General features: G+C 38.1%; 1 protein-coding gene across 2 annotated transcripts in view; it reads right to left on the reverse strand.

Moving 5' to 3' along the window:
- ano10a (anoctamin 10a) overlaps positions 1-15,120 on the reverse strand; it is a 65,311-nt gene that overhangs the window by 19,484 nt on the left and 30,707 nt on the right. For both annotated transcript variants that reach the window (XM_079837487.1, XM_079837486.1), the window contains exon 13: positions 2,922-3,038. In XM_079837487.1, coding sequence (XP_079693613.1) covers positions 2,922-3,038 — 117 coding nt within the window. The remainder of the gene's footprint in view (positions 1-2,921; positions 3,039-15,120) is intronic.

Here is a 15,120-nt window from a genome sequence, read left to right on the forward strand (position 1 = left end):
TAAACAACACGAACGTACAGTGAATCAAAAGTAATCCAGGGATAATGCCATGATGTATTTTGTGTGTGTGTGCATGCTCGTGTCTCTTTAGCTCCGCCCACTGCAAGCCTGCACGAGCTCGGCTGTTTTCGGAAAGAATCGGTACCATAGATATACATAATAAAGGCTAGATGTCTAGTCGGCGCTGCTGGCCAATGGAGGTCGACATCCGCACCTGGCGGCCATCTTGTCACAGGCAGCTCGCTCACTCGTAACATTGTTTTCATGGTGCTTGCACTTTTTAAATAACCATAACTTGCTAAATTTTCTACAGATTTTCAAACTGTTTGGTTTGTTATAAACGTTAGAGATGTAGTTATGACACTGCATACTTATGAAAAATTATTCATAATTTGTTCAAGCATCCATAATTATAGCCACGTTAATAACGTTTGTAAGAAACCAAACCATTTGTAAATCCGTCAAGATTTCAGTGAGATAAGAGTGTGTTCATGCAGATCACTCACTTTACATCAGGCACCACAGAGCCCTGCCTGTGACAAGATGGCCGCCGGTGATGACGTTAGAGACTCCGCCGTAAGACATCTAGCCTTTATTATGTATATCTATGATCGGTACAGCTTATCTGTCTTTTCTTTTACAGCGTATCTGCATTTATTTCCGCTACAAAAGAAGTGATATCGCCATCTACAGGGCATTGAAGGTACTATATCTTTGCATTTTGTGTTTTGCGTTTTGCCCTTACCCAAAGTTGTCAACAAGGCTACTTTATGAAAATATGAGAGCATTTTGAGTGCTGAATTGCAGGCATTTCATATATGGGAGGACGTGGCAGCAGCTGGTGATAGGGCGAAACCAGCATGTCCAGTGAAAGTAGGCTTTAACTATTTCATTTTGCTTAACATTATTTTATTTATCTGTTATATTGAAGGATATCCATTTGGAAGGATATTGGCTGCCATTTCTGAGCACTTGAGCCTAAAGGGTTAGTTCACCCAAAAATGAAAATTAGCCCATGATTTACTCACCCTCGAGTCATTCTAGGTGTATATAACATTCTTCTTTCAGACGAATAAAATCGGAGTTATATTAAAAAAGTCCTGGCAGTGAATTTTCATTTTTGAAGTCCATGAAAGTGCATCCATCCATCATACAACTGCTCCACAGCAGTTATATTCGGCAGCAGGTTTTCTTAGACAGCTGTGTGTGTGGATCGTGCAAGGCCAAACCGGCGAAATGAAAGTCTCAAAATCCAAATGAATCAAATAGGATCGACTCACAAATGAGTCAATGAATGCATGCGCGTCACCGGATCAGCAAATGCACATCTTACTCATTGCACGCACAAATTCTGACTTGCATTAATACAAAATCGAAGTTTTGTATTCACAACTATGTCTCTATTTGTACAAATCGCTGCACATTCATGTAATTCTGTATTTTGCACACACAAGTTAAAAGGCATTTGTTTGTGGATAGTAAAACATGTCTGCAACATTTATCAAGTTCATGGATAATTCTGTGTGCACTTATTAATCATTTTGAGTCTAAAATCATCCCATATAGCGTAAGCATTTTGAACTGCGAGAGGCACTACACTTTTTCCGTAAGTTGAATACGGAAGGCGATCTGGTGGAAGCTATATCATTTACTTTATAAAGTTTTAAATAGGGATATTTTTCTTACACAAACGCATCGCTTCGCTTTGAAGGCCTTATTAACCCCCCGGAGTCGTGTGGAGCAGTTATATGATGAATAGATGCACTTTCATGGACTTCAAAATCTAAACAACAATTCACTGCCATTATAAAGCTTGGAAGAGCCATGAATTTTTTTTTATATAACTCTGATTGTTTTCATCTGAAAGAAGAACGTAATATACGCCTAGGATGACTTGAGGGTGAGTAAATCATGGGCTAATTTCATTTTTGGGTGAACTAACCCTTTAACTGAGACTTGAGTGTTTGTAGATGTTTAAGAGGCTGTTGTGTTGACTGTGATTTATTGCAATTTTGATGTGTGCGGTTTTATTTTGGTTTCAGAAAATAAATGTGATTGCTCTCCTCACAAACCAACCGTTTCTTGTTTTTCACTGGCATGTCTCTTAGTTGTTGAGGACTAGTGCATCTTTGAGCCTACATTCAGTAAAGTACTGTTAAAATCAGATACTCTAGACTTCCACTCAAGCCATATTGGAATTGGAGACTTGTAACTTGTAATGGAGTCATTTTCGCTGTAAGGAATCTGTACTTTTACTCAAGTATGGTTTTCAGGTACTCTTTACACAACTGGTTATCAGTGTCTGTGTCAAATGTTCTTTTATCTGTACAATTATGTGCGCGAGCTCCTCTCCTTGTTGCATTCTACTGTTTGAAATATGCATCACTGCATAATACATTCTCTCTCAATGTTATTTTAAACAATAGAAGGCAGTTTGCAGTATGTTAGTATTTCATTCCAAACATAGCCTTTGTCTTTTAAGGAAAGTTTTTTTTCCCCTCATTATTAATTCTGCTCGACTGCTAAAGGCAGACTGCAGTGTGTGTTTCTTTGTGAGTGACCTACTTCTTATGCCGCATACAAGGTGATAAACATCTGCCCAAATAGCTAAACCTCATTAGCAAACACTACCTGAACACACTCTATATGTCAGCAGAGCATTTCAACATGTACAAAGGTCTCTCTGGATCATTTAATGATCAGAAAGCATGTTAATGCTGCTCTCTGAGCAGAGAAATAACGGTTGCCGCATAACCACTTACGTTGATGCGGACATGTGTTGTTGACTCTGTAAAGTCCACAGAGGCATGTACGTATGTCAATGTTTGCACTGAAGTACTTCCTGACGGGGACTGTCATATGGATGGTCACATTTCCTGTTTGCATGCTACAGATATGTGCACATGTACAAATGTACTCACCCTTTTCTTAAGAGCTTCTAGGGAGTCAAACTCCAGCTTGGCTAGTTTGACTTGGATGTGTTTAGGAACATCTGGAATGACGAATGCCAGGATGAACTTGAAGGCCAGGAGAACATGCTGCAATAAACAGAAAAGGACAAGTTTAAAACAGCTTTCATTTCATATCTATGTAATTATAAGCAAGTGATACACCTCAAATATAAAAAATTTGTATGATTTGTTTAAGGGTTTATTTAGCAATTCACACTTGAAAATGTGCAATCTAACGTCTCACACATTCCAGACAGATCAATGGCATTTAACGGAAATTCTTTTTCATATTGTGAACCTCTTTTGACAAACAGAGACACGTGAAATCAAAAGGGAACATATTTCAGTCATACTGAATGGCTGGATGAATTTTATGGCTCTCTATGTGTTCAATGGCCACATTAGTGAGATGAATGCTGCTGGCAGAGTGTCAACTGTCATTGCAGCTCCGGTGTATTAAATGAATCACCACATGCTCACTGCCTCTGAAACTGGCTCACTATTCACCTTTGTGAGATTTAAAGGGATCTGAAGAACTACTGACAGTTTAAGTAAATGTATAAATAAGAATTGCATACTTTAACCTCTTTTAATAGAAGGATGTCCTGGTTGTCCTTAAATTCTGACCTTGAAGTTAACATGAAATTTAGATATTGCAGTGCACTGAATACATACAATTAAGGAAGTAAATGGGTTGCGATAAGGGTTTCCTGTTGACTAACAAAACAAACAGGGTTATTTAATGTTGCCGTTAAAGGGATATTTCATCCAAAAATGATTATGTCACTATTTACTCCCCCTCATGTCCATAGGACTTTTATTCATCTTCAAAACACATTCCCCCAAAGTTTTGATGCTTCAAAGTATTCTAGAGAGACATGATTGCTTTATAATATGATGAACACATTTTATTTAGGCTTTTATTCATTTATAAAGATTGATCAATACACATACAGATAGCAAACTAAATATTGTAAACAGAAGCACAACCGTGCTTGTTTGATGCACAAGAACAATCCTCATTGGTTCTTGCAGAAGATCAAACGTGCTCGTTGGTTCTCGTCTGTCAAGCAAGTGTAACCCTCCATTTGCCATATTTGACATGCTCTATGTACGTGCATTGATATGTGAATAAAAGCCTAAATTAAATCTGTTCATCATATAACCGTGTCTAATCAAAAGACTTGGCTTAAACGATTCATTTGGATTATTTTTTGCGAAGTCTTTAAGAACCTTTTGAGATGTCAAAATGTTGATTGTGTGGAGTTTGCAGGGACAGAAATCTCTCAGATTTCATTAAAAATATATTTATTTGTGTTTCAACAATTTCAAGCAATTTTTTATTTAAAAGATGTCTAATAGCCGTCCAAACACAGCCCTGACGTCTAGGCTAAAACAAGGCAAAAGTCAGTGAAAATGTAATAGACGTCTAACCAAAGAAATAAAACCAAACACGTTTTAATCACTGTTGACTTTGCTTACATGATGGAATAATATAAATCCCACAAGTTATTTTGGCCAAATCGACATGTAACCAAATTCAGGGTTATTTTGGCTAGAAGGTTAAGCCGGACTATATCGGGTTTATAGTTGACAGAGACGGTGAAATGGCGGCTATTGCTTGCTGGGAAAGATGAACGAAAGTCTCATGGATTTGAAGCAACATGAAGGTGAGTAATTGAAGGTAAGTAAAACCCTTTAAACATTTCTTAAATGCAGCAAAGTTAGCTCTCATATAAACAAAATGAATGCAAGTGATGATGGTCTAAAAATTCAATATAAAACTGCATCTGTTTTAAAGCGACAGTTCACCCTAAAATGAAAATGTTGTCATCATTTACTCACCCTTATGTTGTTCCAAACCTGTATGAATTTATTTCTCGGTTGAACTAAGAAGATATTCTGAAGAATACTGGTAATCAAACATTTGACGGCAGAAGGAAAGTACTATGGAAGGTTATTATAGGTTACTACAGGTTTGGAACAACATAAGGGTGAGTAAATGATGACAGAATATTCACTTCAAAATGCTCCTGAAAGTCAGAGAATAGACTTTTGCTAAAGCTGGGACTCATGGAAGTAGATTTCTGTGAAAACCAAAACTAAAAATCTGGTTTTCTGTTGTGGATGTCATAGAATTATGTCATTATAAATGTAGTGAAAGGCTGAATATTTTGATAACACACCAAAAGCCAAATTGCTCTTCTGAGACACTTAGCATATAAGCACACACATATACAGTCAAACCAAAAATTATTTAGACACCAGATATAATTTTGTACTAGTGGGTGCAGGACACTATAGTTCATTTATGTAAATAGGATAGCAAAAATTTCTTCATACAGTGGACTACCAGGAAATTTGGAACCAAAATTATTCAGACACTTTGACCTGACCATGTTTTGCTTATGTGTTTTTTCTTAAATTGCTAATGTGACCTTTTACTCCACAGACTGAACAAAATTAAGCACTGCTTGGTAATTGGTTGACCTAAATTGGTATTATCTAATTGTGTACTTAAATTTAACAGCTGACAGCTGATTGGTTGATTGTAATCCATTACATACCCATACATAATCAAAGTTATCTGACATTATTAGATGAATTTGCTCTGAGACAGTTTATCTCTGAGTTCTTGTCATATTTTATTACCATTTTCTAAACTATAGTGAATAAACTGTGATAATGTGAGAAAATGTTGAAGGTGTCTGAATAAATTTTGGTTTGACTGTATAATGTCATTATTTTAGGCTATGAATGATAACACCTATGATCCATAAGTATATGACAGCAACTTTAGCTTTATTGTGTTAGCAAACCATCCTTTCACCTCATTTTCATTCATATTTACCAGTCTAAAGGTGTTCTCTCCGCAGCTAAAACATGTTGAATATTTAATATCTATATTCTAGACTTCATGAAATATACAAGTAGTCACAGAATCATTAAACAAATCATATTTCGTAGAATGTAAAATGATATACAGACTAACTAAAAAAACTCAACAAATCTTGCCTCAATCCTGTGCTAGACAAAAGTATGGTAATTATTAAAGACCAGAGTAACCCAGATCCAAACACGTCTCTCTGAACTGAGGATATAGTCAAGGGCATCAGGTTCAGTGTTACTGCTGTGGTGGCAGAGGAAACCTCTGGACAACTGAACACAAGCGACTCGTCCTGGAAAAGTCTAAATTGAGGTAAATCTTAAGGAGTCATGGCAAAGACCTCAACTGTCTTACACTTAAAAAACGAATAAATAAGAAAATAATAATGGTGACATACAATTAATTATGTAGGCCAAGATGAAAGAACAAAAATGTTTCACTTGTAGGCAAATATCTTTGCATATTAATTTGCCTGAATTAAATAATTTAATAAAATAATTTGAACGTCAATTAATAACAAAAAACCTGCTGTTCCAAAACCTAGTGAGCTTGGCTTTCAGCCTACATAAGCAGCATCATAACTGAACCTCATAAAACCTCATAATTGCCACTGTAATTAGAGCAATTAATAATGTGAAATGCTCTACATAAGCAGCAATTCGTATGTATGTATGTACCACAAATGCATAATTCCTCATGTAAGGCACAACTAAGTCTTAATTTACACAACTGCTTCCAGTCTGAAGTTGGCATATTGCTAAGCTAATAATGGGATACCCTACTAAAAACAAACAAACAAACCAAAAAAATACACAGCATTTGTAAATATTGGGTGAAGTTGTCAGCGTTAATGGAACTGTATTATTTCTGTACTTCAGTTTTGGAATTAAATTTACTACATCTGCCATATTGAGTAAAAAAAAAAGACTTTGCTTTTGGCAATGTTTTCTGGCAAATTTACATGACCAACTTGAACCCGATGCAAAATGTGCTTCCGTAAATATTTCACCCTCACAAGACATTTCAGATTCCAAATTCCAGTGTAGATTGCTATTGAAAAGACTGGATTTTGCCAGAGAAAATTAGCTTAACATCAGTAAATGTTACCGGTAATAGAACTACCGTGCTTATATAAAATTAAAAGCAGGTCTCCATCAGCAAACCTAAAGAAGCAATTTACATGCAGTACTGCAGTCAGATGTTTGAGAGCGCTGACTGAATGATTCATCAGAAAAGTACACAAGTACACATTTATCACAAAAGTACATCAGTAACAGACAAGCACAGTCTCCTGCAGGGTACTGCCTAAAACAAGCTGAGAGCGTGTGCAGAAGTGTGACTCAAAATGATGTTGCATTTGAGCATGATGAACTGTGGAAAATGCCACCCTCTCTTCAGTATGATTGCTGTCTGAGAGCGAGAGAGGGGGTGCAGAGACTGAGAATCTCAGATCTGATATAATGAGAGAACAAAGCCCAGACTATTTTTGTATAGTCAAATTTTTTCTCCAAGGTCTTTAACAAACAAACGTATCATGATTGCAGATGTACTTCAAAGGGCAGCAACACTACAAATACACACAAATATGGAATTGTTTGAATAGGTAAACAGAACCCTATTAATACAATCCTATCAAAGGAGCTATAATATCACAAGCAACCAGAGAATCATAAAAACTTATACTGGAATAGAATAGAATAGAATAGAATAGAATAGAATAGAATAGAATAGAATAGAATAGAATAGAATAGAATAGAATAGAATAGAATAGAATAGAATAGAATAGAATAGAATAGAATAGAATAGAATAGAATAGAAAAACAGAACCCTAAAATAATATACAATACCATCAAAGGAGCTAAAATATCACAGGCAACCAGAGAATCATAAAAAGTACACTGGAATAGAATAGAATAGAACACCCGTAAGACCTCCGTTCATCTTCAGAACACAAATTAAGATATTTTAGTTGAAATCCGTTGGCTCAGAAAGGCCTCCATTGGCACAATGTACTTTACACTCTCAAGACCCATAAAAGGTACTAAAGACGTCGTTACAAAGTCCATCTCACAACAGTGGTTCTACAATAACTTTATAAAGTGACGGAAATAGTTTTTGTGCAAAAAAAAAACCTAAATAACGACTTATATAGTGATGACGATTTCAAAGCGTTATGAATCAGTGAGTCGAGTTTGGATCTCCAAAGTCACATGATTTCAGCAGTTTGGCGGTTTGACACGCGATCCGAATCATGATTCGACTCACTGATTCATAACGTTTCGAAGCTTCATGATGCTGTGTTTTGAAATCGGTTATCACTATATAAGTCGTTATTTAGGGTTTTTTTGCGCACAAAAACTATTCTCGGCGCTTCATAAAGTTATTTTAGAACCACTGTAATGAGATGGACTTTGTAACGACGTCTTTAGTACCTTTTAAGGGTCTTGAGAGTGTAAAGTGCATTGTGCAAATGGAGGCCTTTCTGAGCCATCGGATTTCAACTAAAATATCTTCATTTGTGTTCCGAAGATGAACGGAGCTCTTACAGATGTCGAACGACATGAGGGTAAGTAATTAATGACAGAATTTTCATTTTTGGGTGAACTAAACCTTTAAGGTAATCTACTAGAGTTAATAATTACAAAGTCAGAAAAAAATAAATGTAACAATTTATCATTAGTCAGGTAAATGTATCATGCCAATTACATAATCAATTCAAAATGAATCAATACATAACATCAAATGCTCTGAAGTAAAGAGTAGGATACCTAGAAGACACAGCATTACGGGCTGACCTGAGTAAAGGATCGTGCCCTGACCCTTCTGCAACATCCCTTAAATACTCCGACCAAGACAGAAACCTCTTTCAAATGTAAACACATGTAAATTAATCAAGTCCTGTAGACCTGTAATTTACACCTCATCGAGGACAGGAGGTAAAGACCAATTGGCAAACACCACAATAAGCAAAATATCTCTAAACTCTTAAAACCTTTGTTACCTTTTGCTTAACTTCTGTGGGAATGAGACCTTTATACTTATTTATAGTACTTGTTCACAATAACACATGTAGATTTTGGGTGAATTATAGAGGAGAGATGGGGGAAGAGGCAGTGAAGGGAAAGAAATGTAAATTAAGGCAATACTTGGGTGATGTTGTTTCGGATGGGGATGGGGAAGAGTGAGTTCAGATGTTAATTTTCTCAGAGAGTCGCCATCTTCTTCTAGTTTTCATAGTAGTATATAACTAAAGCAAGAAAGGAAAGGGTATAGCCAATGATTTTTTCAGACTGTTGGTGACCAATCTCATGTGTGACCGGGGAACTGGAGGAAAATGCGTGTCGGAGAGGTGTCAGAGTGTTTCCAGGCTAGCCGTCATCCTCTTTAAGACATGAGTGGAACGGAGCGAGAGAGAGAGAGAAAGAAAGAGAGAGAGAGAATGCATGCCAGCCACATCTGATCTTGCAGCATGTCAGACATGGTTAGGGAGTCATGGAACAGAACAGTCTTCAGTTTAACAGCCCTGGAAGAGCCTGTCTGCCTGTTAACAAGAACACTCGCTGGGTGGGGTGTACACAAATACACACGCTCTCATTTTGACTGATTGCTAATTTAGCCACTGACATCTAGACAGTCGCAGTCAAATCCGATTATATGAGAACCGTATTTGCTCTTTGAAATAGTCCTGTAGAAAGCCATGCTGCAGATAAAGTTAACAACGAGAGATTCTTAGCTATGGTATAGTACGACAATGACGTCACACAGTGTCAGGGATTATGTATTTTTGTAGGCCAAACCCCCAGAAACGAGTTAGAATTTTTAGCACTTCTGGTTTCATCATCCTTTAAGGGATAGTTCACCCAAAAATTAAAATCTGATGTTTATCTGCAAGATATAGGTGACTTTGTTTCTTCAGTAGAACACAAATTAAGATTTTTAACTCTAACCGTTGCAGTCTGTTAACGCATGATGTATTAGAGGTAAAAAATGATATAAATACTGTTCGGTTTCTTGCACAAACTGATCGTTTTGTGTCTTAAGACATCAATGTGTCATCACGAGCCGCAGGCTTTAATTTGGATTTGTCTGTGCTTTTTTTTTTTACTCTCACAGATTTTGTTACCATTCACATGCATTATATGACTGACAGACTGCAACGGTTGGAGTTAAAAATCTTCATTTGTGTTCTACTGAAGAAACAAAGAAACACCTATATCTTGGATTCCCTGGGGGTAAGCAGATAAACATCAAATTTTCACTTTATCCCTTTAAGTCAATGCTTTTTTGGTTGTTTGTATGTTTTTTAATGGGTTTTTGGTCAAATGCCTGAAATAAGGAATGTGGTGAACACAAGCTCAAGATATTTTCATGTTTTATTCTATTACATAAAATACATTAGTAATAGTTTGTTTTAAAGCTTTTACCTGTCTTGAAAAAGGTGGTTGCTAGCAAGTGGCTTAGTGAGATTAAAGAGGTTGTCGGAGACATTAACGTCATCACGCCAAACAGAAAAAACTCTCTCTCGTCCGCTTTCACAGCCTCATATTTATAAACGTGCTCTTGCAAAATAAGTTGTCAATGAGAATCAGGATGATGCAGCACTCTATTTGACTTTGTATGGCTTATCCTTGTTTTTAAGCAATCAGATAGGGCTCCAATGGTATTTGTCTAATGTAACACACACAAATACACAATGTAACCCTTTTTTGAATGGAAGAAATTAATATAGAGTAGGGTGATAGCATGAAACAATATATAAACTAGACCATTAAAAAAAAAAAAATTCTAGCAATTGTGAGTTTATATCTCGCAATTCTGACTTTTTTCTCGCAATTGTGTTTTTATCTCCCCCTTCCGACTTTATTCTCACAATTGTGACTTTTTTTTTTGCAATTGTGAGTTTATATCTCGCAATGCAGATTTTTTTTCGTGCAATTCTGACCTTTTCCTCGCAATTTTGACTTTTTCTAGCAATTGTGAATTTATATCTCGCAATTCTGACTTTTTTCTTGAAATTCAGAGTTTTTCTCGCAATTGTGAGATTTTATCTCGCCATTCCGACTTTTTTCTCACAATTGTGACTTTTTTTTTGGCAATTGTGAGTTTATAACTCGCAATTCAGATTTTTTTTCTTGCAATTCTGACTGAGTTAGTTTTTATCTCGCCATTCCGACTTTTTTTCCCACAATTTAGTTTTTTTTAGCAATTGTGAGTTTTTATCTTGCAATTTTGACTTGTTCTAGCAATTGTGAGTTTATATCTCGCAATTGCAAGTTATCTCGCAATTTTGACTTAATTTCTTGCAATTCTAACTTTTCTTGAAATTTTGACTTTTTCTATCAATTATGAGTTTATATCTTGCAATTCTGACTTTTTTCTCACAATTTTGACTTTTTCCTATCAACTGTGAGTTTATACCTCACAATTCTGACTTATTTTCATGCAGTTCAGATTTCTTTAGTTGCGAGTTTACTTTTTTCTCACAATTGTGAGTTTATCCAGGAAAGGTTTCTAAACACAGACTGGAGTATGTTTGCTTCTCAAGCCACCAGTGGCGCTCACACGGACATTGACTCATTCACTTCCTCTGTATTGGATCATATCAATACCACCATCGACAGTGTTACAACCCAGAAACAGATCACCACATACCCTAATCAGAAGCCTTGGATGAACAGGGAAGTTCGACTCCTGCTGAAGTCACGCAATACTGCCTTCAGATCAGGTGATGCACAAGCCTACAGTACATCCAGGGCAAACCTGAAGAGGGGCATCAAAAAGGCCAAGCACTGCTACAAGCTAAAGATAGAGGGTCACTTTTCCAACTCTGACCCTCGACGCATGTGGCAGGGCATCCAGGCCATCAGTGACTACAAACCCCCCCACTCCACCCCCGCAGCCACTGATGTCAACTTCCTGAACGAGCTAAATTACTTTTATGCTCGTTTTGAAAGAGACAACAGAGAAACTGCCACCAAGCTCAAACCCTCAGCTGACCACCCACCAATCACACTCTCCTCCACAGATGTCTGCAAGGCACTGAGCCGGATCAGCGCACACAAGGCTGCTGGACCAGACAACATCCCTGGACGTGTGCTCAGGGCATGTGCGGAGCAGCTCGCTGGGGTTTTTACAGACATTTTCAACCTGTCTCTTGCCCAAGCAGCTGTACCTTCATGCTTTAAACGCACTTCCATTGTGCCAGTGCCAAAACACTCTAACCCGAGGTGCCCTAATGACTACCGCCCTGTAGCACTCACACCCATCGTTATGAAGTGCTTTGAGCGGCTGGTCCTGGAACACCTAAAAGACTCTCTACCATCCACATTGGACTCACACCAGTTTGCCTACCGCAGCAATAGGAGCACAGAGGATGCAGTTTCCATGGCACTGCACTCTGTGCTCACCCATCTGGACCATAAGAACACGTATGCACGCATGCTGTTTGTTGACTTCAGCTCCGCATTCAACACTGTCATCCCATCCAAGTTAATAGCCAAACTTGGAGACCTGGGCATCAACACTTCAATGTGTAACTGGATTTTGGACTTCCTAACTGACAGACCCCAGAATGTTCGTTCAGGATTCACCTGCTCCACATCCATCACACTCAACACTGGTGTACCACAGGGCTGTGTGCTAAGCCCGTTTCTCTACTCCCTCTTCACCTCCGACTGCAAGCCTGTGTATGGATCTAATTCTATCGTCAAGTTTGCGGACGACACTACGGTGATCGGGCTCATCAGCAACAACGATGAGACTGCCTATAGGGAGGAGATCCAGCACCTGGCCACATGGTGCGCTGATAATAACCTGCTCCTCAACACCACCAAAACGAAGGAGCTCATCGTGGACTTCAGGAAGGACTCAAGAGGCACACACGACACCATCCACATCAATGGAATGGCTGTTGAGCGTGTCTCCAGTTTCAAGTTCCTGGGGACCCACATCTCGGCGGACATGTCTTGGACGACCAACACCTCCAGCCTGGTCAAGAAGGCTCACCAGCGCCTCTTCTTCCTGAGGACACTGAGGAAGAATCAGCTCTCCTCGGCTATCCTGGTGAACTTCTATCGCTGCGCAATAGAAAGCATCCTGACCAACTGTGTGGCAGTGTGGTATGGGAGCTGCTCTGTTGCGGAGCGCAAGGCACTGCAGCGGGTGGTGAAAACTGCCCAGCGCATCACAGGGACTCCACTACCTGCCATCGAGCTCATCCAGAGGAAACGCTGTCTGCATCGAGCTCGCAGCATCCTCAAGGACTCCTCTCACCCAGCCCACAGACTGTTTTCTCTCCTGCCCTCCGGCAGGCGTTTCAGGATCCACCGGACCAGGACCAGCAGACTAAAGAACAGTTTTTTCCCCAGAGCTGTCTCTTTATTGAACTCAAACCCCCGTTGATCCACTTCCCTCATAAACTGATAACTCTCCTACCTCACATCTTCCTTCACTTTGTTATTTGCACTACCGACTGTTTATCACAGTAACAACTGTTTACATATGCATCTTGCACTGCCATATCTTAACTGGATTATGCTCATTTGCACTGCCGACTGTATTTATAGTACCAATGTTTACATTTGCATTTTTGCACTGTACTTCTAAATGTAATATGCAACCACTTTCCACTGCACTTTACACTTTTTTTCCGGATAGCTCTGTCCATAATTTATTGCACTACCCTAATCCACTGCTATTCCTCATATTAGCCTAACATATTATTGTATACCTCTATCTGTAAAATTCTGTTTATAGTAATAGCCATCTGTATATTGTATTCATAGTACATATTCACCTGTAAATTCTGTTTATAGTAATAGCCATCTGTATATTTATTCACTGTACATTTTCACCTGTAAATTCAGTTCTGTTTATAGTAATAACGTCTCTCTATTTATACATATTTATACATATTCAGTACATATCCATGTCCTGCACTTACGCATCCATTGTATATCCTGCACTTGCTGCTATTGCACTTCTGGTTAGACCTAAACTGCATTTCGTTGCCTTGTACTTGTACTTGTGTAATGACAATAAAGTTGAATCGAATCTAATCTAATCTAATCTAATCTTATATCTTGCAATTCTCACTTTATAACGTGCAATTGTCAGTTTATATCACGTAATTGTGAGAAAAAAAGTCAGAATTGTGAAATGTAAACTCGCAATTACAAGAAAAAAAGTAAAATTTTATCTTACTGTGAGATAAAAAGTTGCAATTACCTTTTTTATTTTTTATTCAGTGGCGAAAACAAGCTACCATAAATAACAGATACATTTACACAAGTACAAAAAGCTACTGTATAACTAAAAAAAGCTAAACTGTTAGCCTAGTTATTTAGTTAGTTAAAATTACATTGCATTTAAGCATTGTTTCAACTGCAATCCATAGCGGTGCTGTGAGGCAGTATATTTGCCCCTAAATGTTTGAAACACCTTTGTTTTGCTTTATTACGTGTGTGTGCACGTGCTTGTAAACAAATCTCTCTCTATCAGAGGTCACAGTCAGCCTCCCTACCATCAGGCTTTTCAGTTCTTCCTGATCCTCAGCCGTCTCCTGTCACCGTGGCTACACTGTTGCCTAGTTACTGCTCTCTGAGGCATGTCATCGTGTAATTACCTGAGTATCGAATGGCCCAAAAATAGGCAGCAGTCATGGCTCTGAGAAATACCAGCAATGACACACACACACACGCTCGCTCACAAACCTCTCTGATTCATTCCACCGCGAGACAGTGACAATGCACACAAGCTAAGTAAAGTAGAGATAACAAAGCGAGGGAACATTTGCATTATCCATCATTCAAAGATGACCTTTGAGGGCACGGAGATTATTTCTGCATTAATCTTTTTTGGATGCTTTTCTCATTTATGCAACAAAACAAACAAATCCACGTTTTCCTATATTTAAATACCATCAGATCTACAGCATATCTATTACAATGGCTCATAGGGTTGAACGAACACTTAATCCCAAGTATTAAACTTCTAAAGGTATAACTAATCCTGCCCCGTTTGTGCCACAGACATGAATGACACCTCAAACCAGGTGGCTTTTTGAGGAGATGCGCTATTACTTTTCAAAATAAACACACTTATGATTTTTGCTTAGTAGATAAAACCCAGCTATAGAGCCATACTATATCTGAGGTCCTAAATATGACAGAAATTTGGGAGCCGGATTTTTTAGCTTGGCCAGTAAGCAAGCTTGTTTCCGCCAATTAATCAATTAAGTCTTTTTATCTCACAATTCTGACTTCTTTTTCTCGGAATTGCAAG

Source organism: Gobio gobio (assembly GCF_949357685.1).
Source record: "Gobio gobio genome assembly, chromosome: 15".
In the NCBI taxonomy this organism is placed as follows: domain Eukaryota; kingdom Metazoa; phylum Chordata; class Actinopteri; order Cypriniformes; family Gobionidae; genus Gobio; species Gobio gobio.